Raw genomic sequence first — 19,863 nt, 5'->3', positions numbered from 1 at the left:
CCTTTTGGATTTGCATAAGGACAGTCAGTGTGAATAAGTAGATTCTATGAATTTTCCCCATTTGTATATGTTTTCTATTTTGTGTCTGTCTGTGTTTTGCTTTGTTTTTTATTTAAATATTTAGCAACACTTCATGGACAGCAGGATACCTTGCTTAGTGATAGCTGCCAAGTCAGACCTTCATGAAGTTAGACAAGAGTACAGCATTTCCCCGGCCGAATTCTGCAAAAAACACAAAATGCCTCCACCACAAGCCTTTTCTTGTAACACGGTTGATGCACCGAGTAAGGACATCTTTGTTAAGTTGACAACGATGGCCATGTATCCGTAAGTACCCAAAGAACCCCAATATTCATAACTGCATGGATCATGACAACTTTGCATGTTGTTGTTGATGTTGCCATAAGGATGGAACTCTGTGCCTCACTGAAATTTGTGTTTAGCAACAGAGGGAGATGTTGGTGATGCAACATAACAAAGAATTTTAATGCTGAATTGGCCAATAAATGCAAGTAATCTAAATTGACTGCAAAAAGCTCCTGCGTACCAACTGTTGCACGTAATGTGATTTTGAGAAGTTTGTCTGAATACATTGCAGAATCGCATCTAGTTCTATTCTATCCATAAATGCATGCACTGCCTTGCTCATTGTCATTACTCATTCATTAACGAAGAGTGTTGAGCATGTCCCAAGGAGACTGGACCCTCGTTTACTGGGAATCAAATCAAATCAAAACTTTATTGCGGTCCAAAGACCCAACAAACAATTTCAAAACTAGATACAGTTAAAACAACCAGACAGACAGATGGAAGAAACCAAGGCAGTCATTTTGTTTTATCTAGGGCATAATGATCTTTGTTTCTTATAACCTCCGAAAGAAACTTTGCCATGGCCAGTGTAATATCATTTGACCTGTCTTCCAAAAGATATTTAATGTGGGAGGCTTCGGATTTTCCCGGCTAATTTGCCAGTAAGGGTTTGATCAGTTGATCCCTTGCTTGCTCATATTGCCCACAATGCAATAGGATATTCTTCATACAGTCGACCTCCTGGGAACATAAACAAAGCCTATTCTGATGGGGGATGCCTCTCAGTCTGCCATTTAGAACTTCTGAGGGAAATACATTTAGTCTGGCTTTGGTAAATAAACTCCGATAGGTAGGTACAGACAAATTCCTAAGGTATGAGGATATCTGAAAGTCGTACCAGTATTGGATTCCAGCTGCAACCAGGCTGCAAATTACATAAGATTGGGATCGCAGGTCGCTATGTGAGATGTCCCAAAGCCTTTGCCTCAGGGATTCAAGGGCAGTGTTACTGGGAACCAAAACAGGTATATTTACATGGGGGGGGGGGCAAAACACAAGGCTTCAGGTAAAACATTTTTTTTCCTTTTTGGAAGTCCCCAACACTGTATATTTTCACAGATGAAGAAGAGCTGAACCTCAAAATATAGACTTGAGAGTATTTGGCTCTTATGGTGGTATCTGGTTTATCAGTATTAGCACATTTCCTCAGTAGGCCTTCATAAATATATGGGCCAAGCTCCAAGAATCGTGAAACTAGTTCCAGGTGTCCAAGGTGGCTCTGGGTTCAAGAGCAGCTCTCTATGCCACATGGCAAAACACTTCCAAAATGGAAGGGAATTGGAAACAGATTTTGAAACGTGACATGGTAGTCTGCTATTCAAAGAAAATTTCCTGAATCCTGCTTGATGTAGCCAAGCTCTTAGGCATATGTAAACTCGTTTTTTGGATCACAGTTATGTTTCACCACAGTGTTGCAGGGGGCAGCATGTTTCTCGAATCCTTTTTATTTATTTATTAGATTTATATACCGCCCTTCATCATAAGATGTCAGGGCGGTTCACAGAGTAAAATACAGGATAAAAACATGGAAATAAGTAAAACGAAACAGCAAAGCAGTAACCGCACCTTCCCACAGATACATTAAAAAGGCTGTAGAATATTAATCAGCCAAAGGCTTGGTTGAAGAGGAATGTTTGCCTGGCACCTAGAAATATATAAAATACACACAAATATAAACATATTAGATATACAGTTGTACCTCGGAAGTCGAACGGAATCTGTTCCAGAAGTCTGTTTGACTTCCAAAATGTTCAGAAACCAAGGCGCGGCTTCCGATTGGCTGCAGGAAGCTCCTGCAGCCAATCAGAAGCTGCGTCAGACGTTTGGGATCCAAAGAACGTTTGCAAACTGGAACAGTCACTTCCGGGTTTGCAGCATTTGGGAGCCAAAACGTTCGACTCATAAGGCATTCGGGATCCAAGGTACGACTGTGATATAATGGGGAACCACTACAGAGAAGGCCCATTGTACAGAGAAGAACTACAGAGAAGACTACTGCTAAAAAAAAAAGGCTCAGTTTTCTAGGGTGGGGTGTAGACATTGGTGCACATACTGGACAGAGCAAAGATTTGTCAAATAAGAAGTGCTTGGTTTCAGCTTGGGATACTGGAGCATTTGCAGTTGCCTTTCAGAATTGGAGCTCCTGGCAAGCTGGAAGCAAAGCAACTTGAAAGTATTTTTAATTCTCCTCTGTTTAAATAGTCACACTACTGCAAGTTACATGACAAATCCTAATTACAATACTTACTTACAGCAGTAGTAACCTCTATAGCGTTGGGACATAGGTGGTGCTGTGGGTTAAACCACAGAGCCTAGGACTTGCCGATCAGAAGGTCGGCGGTTTGAATCCCCGCGATGGGGTGAGCTCCCATTGCTCGGTCCCAGCTCCTGCCAACCTAGCAGTTCGAAAGCACGTCAAAGTGCATGTAGATAAATAGGTACCGCTCCAGCGGGAAGGTAAACGGCGTTTCCATGCACTTCTCTGGTTCACCAGAAGCAGCTTAGTCATGCTGGCCACATGACCCGGAAGCTGTACGCCTGCTCCCTTTGGCCAGTAAAGTGAGATGAGCGCCGTAACGGCAGAGTCGGCCACAACTGGACCTAATGGTCAGGGGTCCCTTTACCTTTACCTTTAAGCTCTATAGCAGAGCTTTCCAGATTTTTCATGTTGGTGACACACTTTTTAGACATGCATCATTTCGTAACACAGTAATTCAGTTTTGCTAGCAAGGAGCATGGGGAGCATGTGCGTGAGACCTACACAAGGCAGCCAACACACAATTTGGAAAGCTCTGCTCTATAGAAAGGTAGATACTGATGTGAAAAAATGTGACACCCTCAGGAGGTTTCAAGCTGCACATTTGCTAAAGCAAGCTGGCCTACAGTCACGGTTAATACTGTCATTGTTTTCCACGATTCTTGCACCATATTTTCTCTAGCAGCACCATAGGAGTTCTCTTGCTTTTGTTTATCTCTCTTTTGGACCACACTTGTTGCTACTCAAATTAATAGCTAGCCTACATTTCATGTAGATGCTTGGGAGCCCAGAGATTGAATGCTTCTCAAAGTTGCTGTTTCTCACTAAGCATCTTGCTCTGTTGCCAAACGAGTTCAGTCCTCAGACTTTGTGAGTCTGGTAGGTCTAACCTTCTCTGCGTTGTTGGTTTAGACATCGCTTAAAATGACAGGTTCATTATAGTACAATAGTGGATATTCAGTGCAATCCAAGACTTTACTGGAACAGGAACTTTTTATTTTATTTTTATTTTTCATTTTTTCTGTGAGGGACCATGTGTTTGCCACAGGGACTCACCCTCCAGGGCTAACTACATGCCCTGTGAATCTTTCAATAAAGTTGGCAATAACCTTGTCCTCACATCTAGTAATCAAACGTAGAATACCTTCAAACATTCATTTTCCATTTTTTGGTCTTATAGTGAATGATTCATGGAGAATCAATTAATTCTCCCCCCTCCCGAAAACCACTTTTAATGTTCTGTGCTCCTGTGCACTTGAACATCATTGCTGAAGGGTTATGGCTGTCACTTGTTCAAATGGGTTAATTTGATTGCTTTCACCAGGAAGTCCAGATTTTTGGGGGGTGGGGTGCAGAGGACATCTTAAGTTCAGGCTCCTTTTTAAAAAAGTCTTCTTCAATGCATTTGGCCCAGCTGGAATAGTCAAATGTTTTGAGAAATATATGCAACAGTGTATTTGACTTTCTTACCTTCCCTTTCTCTTTCCCCAATTCTTAAGCATGTGTGTGTTGGTTGGGATGGAAGAGGTAAGGGTAGCTGTTGGCTTCATGAAGTTGTTCAGTTTCAGTAGCAGGAGAAAGGAACTGAATTCCATTCTTTCTATGGATTGTGGAGGAGTTGCCTCTTGTTAAACAAGAGCATATTACATTCTGCTTCTCTGTCTAAGCTCTGTATAAAATAAAAGTTGAATCCCCCCTCCCTTCTCTCTCTCTTCCTCTTGTTGGGGATGCAGGCATGTGGGCACAATTCACTTTTCTAAAATAGTCTCCTCCTGGAAATCTGTACAACTTTAGCCTACCCTTGCCTCACTTTCCCCCGGAATGTAACCAGTTTTATCCTCACCGCTCTTGGTTTTGGCTCAGCCCTGGTTTCTGCCTGAGATCTCAATTCCTATCCTTCTGTGTGTTTTTGCAGCCATGCCCGATTACGCTGTATGTGCACCTGCAACAGGTGTACATTTTGCATCTGTCAGAACCTCCTCAACTCAGACTTGCTGCAATCTGTAAAGAACAAACTCTTCACCGCAGTTCTTAACAGGTCTTTGATTTTTATTTACTAGGTACCAGGCGTGCTTTAAAAGTACTTTTATTAAAACAAATGGTTGAACTTTGTAACTGAGACACAGGCACTTTGCTCCATATCCACTGAGCAGGCAAATGTACCCGATATACAAGCTTTTCTCTTCAGGTAGGGCTTATCCTAATTGGCATATTGAATCTCAGCCATTTAGCAAGTACGAAAGTAGCTTAATGTAGCTTGCTAGAGAGCTGGGGGGGGGGGCAAGCCCTTGCTAGTCATTTCATACAAAATATGCAGCTTTGATGTAGATTTTAAAATGTCTATGTGCAGGCAAGTTAAGACATGAGAAACACTGTACAGCCCTGGTCAGCAACTAAGTTTCCCACAAGGCAATTTGGACAAGGGAGTGGACCAGTGGTACCCTCGACCATAAAAGTGACTTGCCATTGGGTTCTGTTACCTCTGAAACCATTTTCACCATGATTTTGTCTCTTGTTCAGCAACCAGATGGCTAATTAACATCTTTTAGGGGGCTAGATTTGACCGAGAGCTTCTGGTTGCTGACCTCCACGCCCACAGTACAGTCTAAATGTGTGTATATTTTGGTTTATCGATATGAGTCAAAATCACTTCCAGAGTTTAGAGCACAAATGCTCAGTCCCTGCAAATGGATATGGTGCGACGAGATCTGTGGCATTAACAACAAATTCCTCCTTTAGAAAATAATCCCTACTTACATAAGTTTTACGAATGCAGCTGGGGCGAATCGTTCTCTGTTCAAGACATTCATATATATTTTTTAGAAAGTTACTAGCAACAAACTAACACTGGCTGAATACTTTTTTAGTACAGTAAGCCTGCAACTTGGATGCATTCAGCTTTATGCGCAAGGCAAATAAATAAATAATAATAACAATAAAGGGACGGAAAGGTTCCAGAAAAAAGGACTTTGGCAATCCCACCCGCCATTGAACCCAGTGGCTTTAGACTATACGCGATTTTGGCTTTTGGGGCACAATCCTTGGAACGTGAGTTGCAGGCCTACTGTATTACACACAGTCCCGCAGCTTACTTACGCTGCTCCTTGTGTCTGCTAAATCCTCTTTTTCTTTTTGTGAACATAGAACAGGATTTGCCAGCGTTCACTAGTGTCAGATCAGACCCAGCAGATGAATGGGAGTTAAAAATAAAAGTATATCTCCATGGCGTAGTACAGGGTTGGAGTTGCTGGGGCTGGAGCTGGGTCCCCCCTCTCCCCCCCCCCCCCGTAGCTAGGGGGAACTTGTTTAATAGACAACAGTATAGGATAATTATAATCCTTATATGCACTGGGAAACACACACCCCCCTAAAAAAAATCGTGAATTGCTTTACTGTGACATTCGCTCTATTGCGGTGGTCTGGAACAGAACTCGCAACATCTCCGAGGTATACCTGTGTACTCCCTTAGCTGGTAGCCTTGTTTTAGTTGCCTGTGGTTGGAAAGCAAAGTTTAAAATGCATTCTGTAGCTTGATTTGTAGAACGTCGGCTAGCAACACACACAGGGTGCATGAAGGCAGTTCTGTTTTCCAACGAACATTTCACCACAGCTTTTCATTAACTGTCTATTAGGAAGATCTGTAAGGAACATGAAAGTATTCGTGCGGGGGGGGGGTCTTCCATAGTCTGAACCCCTCACCCCATACCTATGCCGCTTGTTCCTTCCAGCTGCAGAGCTAGCTATTAACTCCAGCTGGAAAACTTAAGTAGGAAGCCAGTTTCTCAGTGGTTTTTCAGAAGACTCCTGGATAGCTTAAGTGCTCATACGCAGCCTCCCTGCAACCCAGGCAAGAAGAATGAGGTCATTCCCCTGACCTCTGTTTAGATTAGAGCATGGTACTGTGCCAGCAACAGGTCTCAAATCTTACAGTTCTCCTCATTCATCAAGATGGGCACTCAAAAGAGAATACAATCTCCTCTTGAGGGCAAGAGGGCACGGAAAGGTTGGGGGGCAGTTGTTCAGCCGGAGCTGGGTAGGCAGAATCTGAACTTGGAGCGAGAGGATAAGGATCTTTCCCCTCGATCCCCAGATAACTTTCTGTCTTCATTGTTTGAGACCTGGGCCTGTCGGGCTCCTTTTTTTGTACCCATGGCTCTTCCACAAAATAAGCATTGCTACACATAGACATTGGGAGGGACGCGGGTGGCGCTGTGGGTAAAAGCCTCAGCCCCTAGGGCTTGCCGATCGAAAGGTCGGCGGTTCGAATCCCCGCGGCGGGGTGCGCTCCCCTCGTTCGGTCCCAGCGCCTGCCAACCTAGCAGTTCGAAAGCACTCCCGCGTGCAAGTAGATAAATAGGGACCGGTTACTAGCGGGAAGGTAAACGGCGTTTCCGTGTGTGGCTCTGGCTCGCCAGAGCAACGATGTCACGCTGGCCACGTGACCCGGAAGTGTCTCCGGACAGCGCTGGCCCTCAGCCTCTTTGAGTGAGATGGGTGCACAACCCTAGAGGCTGTCAAGACTGGCCCATATGGGCAGGGGTACCTTTACCTTTACCTTTACACATAGACATTAGCAAGTCAGGGAGAAGGCTTGGCTAGATGATTTCATTCTGAACCTAATCTTTCAGATGTTTTGGGTGTGGGTGTGTTTGCACGGAACAGCATTCAGTCATGTGAGCTCCCACCCATAGACTGAAGTGGCACAGTGCAGACACACAGTTTTTCACCTCGGCCACTGTTTATGAGAACCTTGGCTTGAGAAGTTGTTGAACTCCAGCTCCCATCAGCCCCAGACAGCATGACCGATTGTTATGGATGATAGTCACACCGGAACTACGAGAATCTTAGGTGCTTTGGCTGAGAGAAACCTGCACCTGAAATTTGGGAAGGCTACAGGCAATGTCATCTAACTTCGTTAAAATCTGGTTCAGAATAAGAACAGAGTACAGTCATACCTTGGTTGTCAAACGCCCTGGAACTCGGACATTTTGGCTCCCAAATGCCACAAACCCGGAAGAGATTGTTTCGGTTTGCGAATGTTCTTTTGGAACCTGAACGTCCAATGGGGCTTCCATGGCTCTAATTGGCTGCAGGAGCTTATCAGAAGCCGTGATTTGGTTTTTGAACATTTTAGAAGTTGAACGGACTTCCAAAACGGATTCCGTTTGACTTCCAAGGTACGACTGTATTCTAAACCTCCACTTCTTTGGCTCCTCCTTATTTGTGTGCAGTATCTGCTTTGCATATATGCACTCAGAACAAAAAAATGGGGATCTGTCACCTCTTGAGTGCATATGCAAAACTGCCTGCAGGTTTTCAGGATGTGAGCATAGCCTATCTGGGTTTTCCTATATCCCCCACTGCGCCCATTTTACTACCTGTGGGAGGTTTATGTGTGAGTCCCATAGAAAGAACAGTGTGATAAGTGGTTCTGCAGTTCCAGAGAACAGCAATAGTTCTCTTCTCAGGAAACTTCAGAGTATTCGTGCCTCTCCTCTGTACATCTCACTGATCTCAGTGGGACTCTTCGAGGTAAAGGAGGAGAGCATTGCAGCCTTGAATTAGAGCTGACACACATTAGACACACTTCTAATCTTTGCGATGGTACTGTTCCCAAAAAGAAAGTGCATTCCGTTAATTGAGGTCTCGAGAAAATGAATTTCTGGACCACAAGCCTGGAAGTTTAATGATACTTTATTCTAGCTGGTAAGCGGGGAGCTGCAAGACTGAAGTTGTAAGCCTCATGTCACCCTTGGGGGTGGAGTGGGCAGCGGTGTGGGGGGCAGAGGCAAAAAGCCTACAGTATGCTTCACAGGAACTTTTAACAAGTGCTCTGGATCCACAGACCTTTTAAAAAGAAATTATAAAGAAGGAAAACCACTGCAGTGCTGAAGTATATCCTGTAGTGCAGGGGTGTGGAGTCTTTATCAGCCGAAAGGCTGCGCTCTTTTCTGAGCCCCTTTTCTGAGCCCCTTTTGAGGACTGTTGCCATTGGTGGGCGGGGCCAGAGGCAAAAGTGGGAGGAGCAACTAATTATTACCTTTATATAGTCGGCTTTCTTTATTGTTTCTTCTGAACAAGCAAGAAACATTGATATATTCAAGGACAGATTCCAGGAAGGCAAAAATGCCCAAGGTATAAAGCAGACTGTGTGGCCTGGGGAAAGTTTTTGGGGCAAAATAAAGGGTCTGTTATTTGGCTGTAGGTTCACCACCCCTGGCACAGTTGAATGCAGTAGTCTTGGTTTGAGCTTTCCAGGAATTCTGACTTTATAGAGTTGATTAGGAACAAATACTGTACACCACATGCCTTTGATAAAACAGTTGAGCCATGCTGGATTATTTTTGTTTCATTCATTTTCTCCTTTAGGTGTTCATTTTCATTTGTCTGGCTGGCATTGACTCTCCTCTTGCTGCATTCTTGTGCCTCTCTTTGAAAATGACGTTTCTGAGTGTGCCTTCTAATTCCATGTGTGTGTTTCTAATCCATCAGCTTGGCTGTTTCCATTTGGTTGTCTGCATGTCTTGTATATATTGGAGGCTGATATTCTGTGTCTGCCTTGTTGCCTTATTCCTCTGGTATGATTAGCGTTTTACTCTGGCCCGAATCCCTTCATGGGTAAAGTTGAAGCTCAATATGATGGTAGGAATTTCCATTTGAGAGGTCACCCCCCCCCATCTTGATTCTTTGAAGCTGAAAGCCTATTGGAAAGGCTTTTTCTTAAAATAAATATAGATTGGCCATTGTGTTAAAAGAAGGAGAAGCAAAAACCCAAGTGTTTTCATTTTTGTGAGTTTCATAAATGGAAAAGAGCCACGCATCTCCAGTTACATGGAATCAATATCTTGGTATGTTGCGTTGATTATGCGCTGAGCCAAGAATGATTCCAACTAGTGTTGGTGAGCCATCTTTATCTCTCACTTTAAATTACCGTATTTTCCTGTGTATAGAACTTATGGGGTTTTTTTACAAAAAAAAAGTTTGAAATTGGGGCTCGCCTTATACACGGGTAGTGCTGAGGGGTGTTTTCTTAATTAGTCCCCAAAAATACATGGGGGTGTCTTATACACGGAAAAATAGGGTATATCCTTACTTTATATTCTCTACCACCCTGAAGATTTTTTAAAAAGTCACAATTCTTTGGCTTGTTTCCCTTTTTTAAAAAAGACATCTGAAAGCAGCCCTGTTCAGGGAAGTTTTTAATGTTTAACGCTGTTTTGTTTTTAATACTTGATTGGGCGCCGCCCAGAGTGGCTGGGGAAACTCAGCCAGATGGGCGGGGTATAAATAATATATTATTATTATTATTATTATTATTATTATTATTATTATTATTATTATTTCTGATGCTGTGGGAAATGATTATGCTTCCCAATTTCTTTGCCCCCTTCCAAAGGTGTGGCATTGAGACTACAAAGATCAGGAAAAAAACCCAACATGGTGCCCTTCACATATTGTCGGACTCCAACTCCCAACTCGTCTGGGATCATAGGAATTGTAGTCCAGCAACCATAGTGACTAGCCTTGGCACACATGGCATTTTAATTTACAAGTGCCTGTCATTGTTGTGTGTGGCAGGGCCATCATTTCTTCTCTCCAAACTCCTATACCTCTCCACCCACAATGTTGCCTTCATTTGAGGGTTGTCTTTGATGTGCTTGATTCATCCTCCCTCCATCTTCATGAATGGCCAATTGGTATTTGCAAGTGTGACGCTTGATTGAACAAGAGGTTGGATTATCAATTCAGCACTCAGTATTGATGGCAAGATGAGCTGTATCCTTCTTTGTATGAAGTAATGTGTAACTGGGGACTTATGAAGCCTCCCCACATTTTATAAGCCTTACTGTATGTCCTCCTGAGTTCTTAAGAGTAGATTTAAGTCTGTGCAGTCCTGATCCTGATTATTCATTTGGTTTGTCTTTGGAAGAAGCTTGTCAATATTGTGCTTACTCTTTACCCTGGCAGGCCCATTATAACTCAGTAGTAGACATACAACTGTAGGCAGGTAAAAATAAATAATTAGTCCAAATGAAATACTTGCCACCTATTTTCTTTTCCTTTTATTCAGGAGGATCTCCCCCGTCTTGTCGCCAAAAAGAAGCTCCCAAATTTCTTTTTAAACTCTCTTGAATTCAGAGAATTATGGGAAAGTGTGGTTGAGGAGAATAAAAGATCTGCTTGACAGAGTTTCAAAAGTGCAACAGGTTAGGGTAGGCTTTTGAAAAGGAATCTAGGAAGAAAAAATAGTGGATGTGTATCTCTGCATTAGGGACGCGGGTGGCGCTGTGGGTTAAACAACAGAGCCTAGGACTTGCCTATCAGACGCCGATCTGGGCGTTTAAAGGCAAGTTAGTGATGTGATAAAGCTTTCCTCATATTTAGGATGCAGAAGTCCTGAGTCTTGTCATAACTCTTCCCAGTTTTCTAGTTAAGGCTACTAAAACTTTGAGGGAGCAAGGATTGAACAATGCGTTAGACCAGGGGTCAGCAAACTTTTTCAGCAGGGGGCCAGTCCACTGTCCCTCAGACCTTGAGGACTATATCTTGAAAAAAAATATGAACGAATTCCTATGCCCCACAAATAACCCAGAGATGCATTTTAAATAAAAGGACACATTCATGTAAAAACATGATGATTCCTGGACCTTCCTCGGGTTGGATTTAGAAGGCGATTGGGCCGGATCCAGCCCCCGGGCCTTAGTTTGCTTACTCATGTCTTAGTCATCTTGGCTTCTGCATGTTCCTGGCTTGTTGAATAGCATCACATTCCCAGGCAAAACTAATGGTTCTGCTCAGTTAATGCTGCTGGTTTGTTAACTTGTCTTACGACTGCTAGTTAGCCCAGTTACTGTGTTGAATTGACAGTGTACACTCTGCTTACAAAATAGAATATCTGTTGCTTTTGTTTGGAAAGCACAGGCTGCATTTATTAACACAAAATGCTTGTTTTGTTGATTAAATAAAAATGGTCTTTCTGAAACATTGGTAAACCCTTGTGCATGTGCTCTTAAAAAGGGAATGTAAAAGCCTAATGCACTATTAATACTGTACCTGTATGATCCAAAGAGATTTTATAGGGTATTAAAGTTGCACTGTAAATGGCTTTGTAAAACTTTCCTGCTTATCCTAAACAAGTTGAAGCCACTGTTCCATAATCACATAGGATACTAATACATAATCCAGCTATTGCTTTACATCCCCCTCCCTTGAAATCTTTAGAAATGAAGGGGAAAAAATCTGTGCTTTAATCCTGGAGGCACCGTGTGCGAGTGACTCCCATGTTTTGAGAAATTGGTTGATTACCTGCCCTGGATGGGGCTGCACTTCCTTTTTAAGAGCAGATACGCAGCCTTGGGGGGCTTCTGGACTCTCTTTTGTCACTGGAGGCCCAGGGAGCCTCAGTAGCTAGAAGCACCTTTTACCAGGTGTGCCTGGTACAACACATACAGTCATACCTTGGATCCAGACCACCCTGGAACTCGGACGTTTTGGCTCCTGAATGCCGCAAACCCGGAAGTGATTGTTCCGGTTTGCAAACGTTCTTTTGGAACCCAAACGTCCGATGGGGCTTCCGTGGCTTCCAATTGGCTGCAGGAGCTTCAGCCAATCAGAAGCCGCACTTTGGTTTGCGAACGTTTTGGAAGTCGAACAGACTTCCAGAATGCATTCCGTTTGAATTCCAAGGTACAGCTGCACAACTGTTCTGCACCAAGAGAGCCTGACCACAGAAGTTTGGGCATCAGTGACTTAAAAACTGGATTACTGCAATGCACTCTATGTGGGACTTCCCTTGTGTTTGATCCAGAAACCGCAGTTAGTACAGCAGCTGATAGGAGTGAGACCCTGTCAGCAGATAACGCCTATGATCTGAAGTGGTTGCCGATTTGTTACTAGGCCAAGTTACGATGGGTATATAAAGCCCTTGACACCTTGTGTACTTTCAGGATTTCCTTCCTCGACCGCTTTGATACATTTTCAATTACTTGTTCTTTAACACTTCTTGATCATTTTAATATGGTTACTATCAAGCAGCATATAAATTTTGTGAAATAAATAAGATAAATGGAATATATCTGCTTGTGCTGGCACATGTTGTGTGCTTGTTCTCAGACCATCTCTGCTAGCATGGGAATTTTTTTGGATGAAATTGTTAGGTTTTCAGTTCTTAGAGGCTAAAACTAAACTTGAGACTGGCTGTTCCAACAGTTAAGTAGTGCAAAAGTACCCTAAGCACCCTTCAAAGTCAGCACAGATATATTCTGGTCTTAGGAAAATATGTTTGAAGTGGCCCAAACTTAAGTTTTTAGAAAATGCATATGGATGAAACATATATCTTTCGGTAAACAGATGCTTTCTTGGCTGTTTTCCTACATCACCATCCCCAGTTCTCAAATACATTTCAGAATAAAGAGCTTTGCTTATGGATGGCATTTAGCTGGCTGGGAGTGGCTATTCTTCCCTTCTTTCATTTTGTACTTTGTGGGCACGGATACCTGAATACAGATATTATACACATGAAGTGCACAGCAATGTGCAGAATTAGATTAACACCTTTCTAAAAACGGGGGGAAATCCTTTGCCAGCTGCTGCTTCTGAGGTGTTTTAGATGCACCTTAATTCTGTGTGTGACTTTATGGGGCATGCTTCTGAATATAAGAAGTAAACAGTGAGAATCTGCTCCCAACACACTGTAAGAAAGCTATGTGCTTTCTTTCTTTTTCTTTATGAATATTTTGTATGAACAGAGTATGTATGCCTTGAGTATGTTTGCCTTGCCTAGCGAATGGGGATCTTAAGGTAGCTTCCGGTATATTTAAACCACAGTAGAATAGACAGTAGGGATGCTGGTGGCGCTGTGGGTTAAACCAGAGCCTTAGGAGTTGCCGATCAGAAGGTCGGCGGTTCGAGTCCCCGCGACGGGGTGAGCTCCTGTTGCTCGGTCCCTGCTCCTGCCAACCTAGCAGTTCGAAAGCACGTCAAAGTGCAAGTAGATAAATAGGTACCGCTCCAGTAAACAGCGTTTCCGTGCGCTGCTCTGGTTTGCCAGAAGCGGCTTAGTCATGCTGGCCACATGACTCGGAAGCTGTACGCCGGCTCCTTCGGCCAATAAAGCGAGATGAGCGCCGCAACCCCAGAGTCGGCCACGACTGGACCTAACGGTCAGGGGTCCCTTTACTTTTACCTTAGAATAGACAGTGGCACACTCACACAATAGACAGTGGTACACTTAGAATGAAACCAGGTTTTGTGAGGAAAACAGGCAGTTCCCAGGCTCATGTACCCCTCTTAATGCTAATGAGGGACCAAGGGGACATTTGGTTAACAGCTGATTCTCCTCTGTGCATGTCCCAATTGCTATTTTTGCTTTGTTGCTCCAGCTAGTCTAGAAGACTCTGGGAGCATTTGTAGGGTGAGAATTAGTTGGCGGAAGAAACACCAAGCACCTCGATCCAAATGCCCTCTCCTCATTTTCATTTAGTGGCAGGCACATTTCGGAAACCTGTTTTGTGGCGTAACGTTCTGCCCTTATGATGGCACCACTTGACCTTGCACAGTAATTCTATGCTTTATTCAAAAAAGCAGTGTTTCCATGCATACTGTAAAACTAAACAAAGCAAGCATACAGAAGCACAACACAAAATCAGGAATAATGAGTGAGTGTGGATCCTTTTAATACTGGACCATGCATTTGAGAACCTTAAATCTCTACGCAAGCGGAAGGAAAACAAATAAAATACGGAACATTCGAGTTTGGAAGCAAAAAAACAATCCATGTGATCTAACTTCAAATTTTCCCAACAGCCCTTCTGTAAAATTAAGGCACATTTCAGAGTTAACAAACAAAAAGGTTTTTTGTGAGTTAAAAATATCTCTGAGGAATATCACCTGTTCTTTGGCAAGCATGCTGGATCAATTTCCGTGTCACCTGGCAGTTCTTTTGCTTGGGATGGCTGTAAAAAAAAAGTAAAAATACTTTCCTTTCCTTCCACTTTGATAATTAATTTTTAACGTGCCACTTTAATAACCTGCACACAAAGCAAAGGCTCTCCTTGTTAAAAAACAGACTGATAGCTGACTTGTAAGCTGTGTTGGTGCGTAACTTGACTGTTTCTCGCCATGCTATGAACTGCCCACTGTGTGCATGTGTGTAAAAAAGGTTAAGAGCCGCTGTAGCTGAATTGGGTGCCATGCTGTTATCAGACGAGGAGAGCAGTATTGTTCACCAGGTGCACGCCGTCCGCTCTGTAGAGGATTCCATCTTCATGGAGTCATCCCTTGATCCTCAGTTACTTGAAGACAGGTAACACAATCTTAACTTAATCTCTCCCTAGAGGAGAAACTCAGACAATGCCTTGCTCTAAAATACTTAGAACTAACCCCATGCTAGAAACAATTGCCATTAATCCGTTTGAAGTTCACCCCTGCCCAAAAAAAGATGTGGAGTTTGTCTGTAGGTGGTTTTGTACGTGGCTTCACTGATCGCCCGCAATAAATAGTCAAAGCACTTAATTTGCATGGGATTTCGAGATGTGCTTGAAGTGCTGCCTAGATCCCTGGAGAATCTGCTGTGGCCTCCTTGTGTAACAGTGTGTAGCAGTTGTATAATCCCTGCTTTTATTGAAGGAGCCCTGGTCATTTTTGAATTTGCACTCTGAAACCTGCTCTATCTGTTAGAGTGTACGTGCACTTGGATGTCTGCCTCGTGTACTTTAGAAGTTTCCCCATTATTTCTAATTTTGATTTTAAAACGCCTAGGCCAGAAAATTCTTTCTAGCCTTTTGTTCTATAGGGCAGTCCTAAATCAGTTCCATAACACTCAATTTGAGAATCGCTGTGCCTTGAACTAAGGTCGCTGCAGTGACCTTTTTGCTTGAGACCGTGTCTGTCGCATTGTGGTAAGCCACCTGATTTTAGCCAGGCTAGCTGAGCATGCTCACAAAATGGTGCGTGATGGGAGCTTCCAGGTCACTGGTTGTGTGTTTTCCTTTGGTCTTGTCAAGCTCATTGTGGCTTCCTTTCATCTACCATACCCATGCTCTTCTGTTGCATTTTGTTTTCCTCGTTTGATATCAAGGCCTGGCTCACTAACCTCTTAGCTCACATTACTGTTTTTACAGCATTATGAGTCCTCCAGTTGTGCCATTACTACACATGGGCCAAAAATGAAGAGGAGGAGGGAGGGCGATAATTTTGTAGTTGTCTACTGTACTAAGAAAATGTTGTTAACAAGTTTTTTTGAAAGACGACTTGGATTGAAGTTTTAAGGAGACATGCAAGAACATAAAAATATAATGCAGTCCCAGCAAACCAGGAAGCAAATGGGAATATTGCAGTTATAAAATAGGAAAATAAAATTGTAAAAAAACTGCTCTTAACAACAACCACATGAAAGCCACCCAAGAGCACTTTTCCAGCACCCCTCTCTAGGTGTTTTGCGAAGCTGATGATTACTGTAGCCTGGGAATCACCAGCATGGGTTTGCGCTTATGTTATCTAAATCAGTCCTTGGTATCCGTAGAAACAGCTCCAGAGGGGAAGGGGTGGGCGCTAGGGAGAAGAGGGTAGACCTAGGAGGTTAAAATACCTATAGCCGGCCCTGATTGTGTGTTGTTTTGATATGATAAATACATTAACAGGCATTTTGCTGCTCTAGCTTTTGGAAAGTATTACACTTGTCAGTTCAAAATGGCCCATTTCATTGCATGAGAAAATAACAGGTTAAATTGTCAAAAGTCCCCCCAAAATGGGAGTTCAAGCATTTGAAATGATGGCAAGACAATTTTAACACATCGACTGCAATTCTTGAGCCCAATGCACCAGGAGATAATTATTGGTTATATCTTAGTGTGTAATTCTGCACCAACTTTCTATAGCCAAAGTATTTCCGCAAGTCTGCTTTTCCCATTTTGAGAATTTTCTTGTAGCTCCAATCAGCGGAGGCTTTCGCCAGTGGTGGAGGGGCAAACAGCCACTGCCAGTTCCCTCTTGAAGCCCCCAGCCACTTGCACTGTTCCAGAGGGTCTCTCGACCCTGCAGAACAGATTTCTAAGGCTCAATGGGGGCAGTCTGCAAAATACTTCCAGCTCCACCCCTTTAAGCCAGCAATAGCTTCTACTGGATTAGTGTCTGTGCCATATATTAGCCTCTCAAATGAATGCATGAATCATACTATCTTACGTTTGATTATCACTTCTTTCTAGACTGCTTTGGGATCACAGGGCTGTTCATATTAACAGAACAGCAAACAGTACAAGAAAATCACTGAAGCCAACATATGCATTGAAACCCAGAAGTTCAAACACATTGAAAGTGTCCATCAGCAGATCTGTATTAATGATCCAGCACGAAACATCAAGCCTAGATAAATGAAATATATCTAAAGCTTTCTGTGAAAACTCAGCAGTGAGGGTGACTGGCACTCCTCCAAGGGAAGGGAGTTCCACAGATGGAGCACCACCACAGACAAGACCCTATCCCATGTCACAGGGCAACAAGCAGGACTGCAAAAACAGCCTCCCTTATAGATCTTAAGGCCTGGGCCAACAGATACAGGGGCAGGTCCTTCCTGTATCTGGGCACTAAGTTGTTCAGGGCTTTATAAGTTGATATCAACACGCTGAATTGAGCCAAATTTGAGAATAGGTGTAATATGATTCCACCTAATACTCTAGCTGAAGCTTCTAGACCATTTTCAATGGAAGTCCTACACACCTCCAGGCATGAGGCTACCAAAGCGTGGGTCACTGTGGCAAGACAGTCCTGCTCCTGGAATAGCCGGATGCCGGTGGCACTGTGATCTAAACCCCTGAGTCTCTTGAGCTTGCCAATCAGAAGGTCGGCGGTTTGAATCCCCACGATGGAGTGAGCTCCCGTTGCTCTCTCCCAGCTCCTGCCAACCTAGCAGTTTCAAAGCACGCCAGTGCAAGTAGATAAATAGAGTACTGCTGCGACGGTGTTTCCGTGCGCTCTGACTTTCGTCACTGTGTTCTGTTGCACCAGAAGCGGTTTAGTCATTCTGGCCGCATGACCCGGAAAGTTGTCTGTGGACAAGCGCCAGCTCCCTCGGCCTGAAAGCAAGAAGAGCACCGCAACCCCATAGTACCCTTTGAGTGGACTTAACCAGCCAGGGGTCCTTTGCTTTTACCTTTACCTGTTCCTGGAATAGCTGGAGCAGGAAATAGCCACTTATTGCCACTGAGGCCAGCTGATCTTCCAGTGACGCTATTGGATCCACAAGTACCTCCAAGCTACATACCTGCTCTTTGAGAGGGATCATGATTTTGTCCAGGCAGTTCATCTCCACATTTCCTGGACACAGGAACTACTCATAAGTTCTTCCGCCTTATCAGTATTCAGTCTCCGTTTACTCACCCTCGTTGAGCCCTTTACTGTCTCCACGCAATAAGTTTGATTCATCAAATGATAATTTCAATTATATCAAATTGGTTTTTCCTGTAACTGAGCAGTGCTTTGAAAAGTTGGAACAAAAGCATTGACTCCTAAGATTTTACAAGAAATAAAATTGAGTTTGTGTAACTGGATTGAAACTGACTCGTGTAATAGATTTCCAAAAGCAGGCTTATCTGTGTGTTTTCTTTCTGGTGTTGCCACTGCAAAATCAGTTACTTTTTTTTTTTATGCTCTTCGTATTGCAGGCATGTGACGCAAGCAGACCTCAAGAGCTCCACCTTTTGGCTTCGAGCGAGTTTTGGTGCTACAGTCTTTGCCGTTTTGGGCTTTGCCATGTACAGAGCATTACTAAAGCAGCGATGATCTGGAAGAAAAGCACGTTTCTCGCAGGGGAGGGGCCTACCAAAAGGGAAAGAAAAAGAAACTTTTATGTACATTCTAAATCCGCTAGAAATATTTATATATGCGAGTTACTTTATTACTTGTAATTCATGGATAAGATTATTTTAAATGATAGCTCTAAACTTGCAGTATTGCGATGGTTGTGGAAGATGTTTTTGCATTACTGTGGCTAACTGAAAATGGCTACATTTGTTAAGGCCCAAAGGGAATTATTGTAAATATAACTTGTATATATTAAGGCTGCGAGCCGTAATGTCCCCCAAAGTTATTATAATTGGCATTAATAGATGTTTCAAATGGAGTGAGCGAGAGTGTAATTAGAATTTGTTTTAAGCAATGTAGGTTCAAGTCCAGGATCACCATTCATTTATTTATTTCACAGGTGTATGATGTTCTCTCTTTGGGCTCACAGTGCTTGAGGGAGGGCTGAGTTCCCTCCTCTTTCAGTAACTGAACTGCTCCTTTACCCCACAGATCTTATTTCACAAGTGTTTCATTCCCACTGCAGCTTTTATTGGACTTGGATTGATTATTTTTACATCCTAGGTTAAGCAGCAAAATGTGCCGCAGGTCAAGGATATTGGGGGGGGGGGGGGAGAGAGCTGTGCATTCCCTCCAATAGAAGAGCAGCAAGCATCATCCGTGTGTTTGTCAGAATCTTGACTCTTGTGTGCCATTCCGCAACTCTCTCGTTTCCCACTCTGTTGTGTTTTGCAGACTTTTCAAAGGGGCAATCAATTTGTATATTACAACTGTTTATAATTCCAAAGTGTTTTGTTTCATCCTCACTTCCGCAAGCCATTCTCCCAAAAGCTGGGCGTATGGGGTAGAGCCGAAATATTACACAGTGCTTTACTCTCTACTTGGTAGATTAGTTGCATGGTTTGCACTGCGTCCTATACTTCGCTGGAATTACCTGTAGGTGGCATTTTTGAACAAAAAAGAAGGTCAGGAAACCTCATAAGCGGAAATTCCTCACTGTCGAACCTATTTCTCTCCCCCCCCCCCCCCCAATCACTGGCCTTTTCAAGTATTTCAATAAATAATTCTACTGTGCTGTGTTTTGAACGCTCATTCTTGTGCTTTTCTAAGCGGTATTGATTCAGTGTGCACAGCAATGATCACGGTTCCCCGGCACTATAGCACAATCCAAAGGCTTAAAAGAAATGTTTAAACCTGTCTAAGAAATGCTGAACTCTCGCTTAGTTCAAATCTCTGCTCAGTCACAACTCTCACTGGGTGATGTTGGCTAATCACCACTAGGGCTGTTAACATAAAAATGGGGGAAATTCAAGAGGGCCCAGGAGGAAGAGCAGAACTGCTTGTAGGCCTAGAACAGTTACCGGCAGTAGAGCTCAGTGGGTAGATATCAGTCCCTGGCATTGCTAGCTGCCAGACGGTCCTGAGCTAGGCAGACTGAT

At 43.3% G+C, this 19,863-nt stretch overlaps 1 protein-coding gene across 4 annotated transcripts in view; it reads left to right on the top strand.

Moving 5' to 3' along the window:
• RHOT1 (ras homolog family member T1) overlaps positions 1-19,516 on the top strand; it is a 54,374-nt gene extending 34,858 nt beyond the window's left edge. Inside the window, exons 18-21 of one of the 4 annotated variants that reach the window (XM_083427493.1) lie at positions 125-327; positions 4,542-4,664; positions 14,787-14,930; positions 18,286-19,516. In XM_083427493.1, the coding sequence (XP_083283619.1) occupies positions 125-327; positions 4,542-4,664; positions 14,787-14,930; positions 18,286-18,403 (588 nt within the window). In that variant the 3' untranslated portion in view covers positions 18,404-19,516. Of the gene's footprint in view, positions 1-124; positions 328-4,541; positions 4,665-8,995; positions 9,381-14,786; positions 14,931-18,285 lie in introns of those variants that run through there. The other 3 variants (XM_083427494.1, XM_083427495.1, XM_083427496.1) reach the window with 3 other exon arrangements.
• Positions 19,517-19,863: the final 347 nt, after the last annotated feature.

This window comes from Podarcis tiliguerta (genome assembly GCF_965153285.1).
Source record: "Podarcis tiliguerta genome assembly, chromosome: 2".
Classification (NCBI taxonomy): Eukaryota; Metazoa; Chordata; class Lepidosauria; order Squamata; family Lacertidae; genus Podarcis; species Podarcis tiliguerta.
This window is presented reverse-complemented; position numbering and strand designations above follow the sequence as displayed.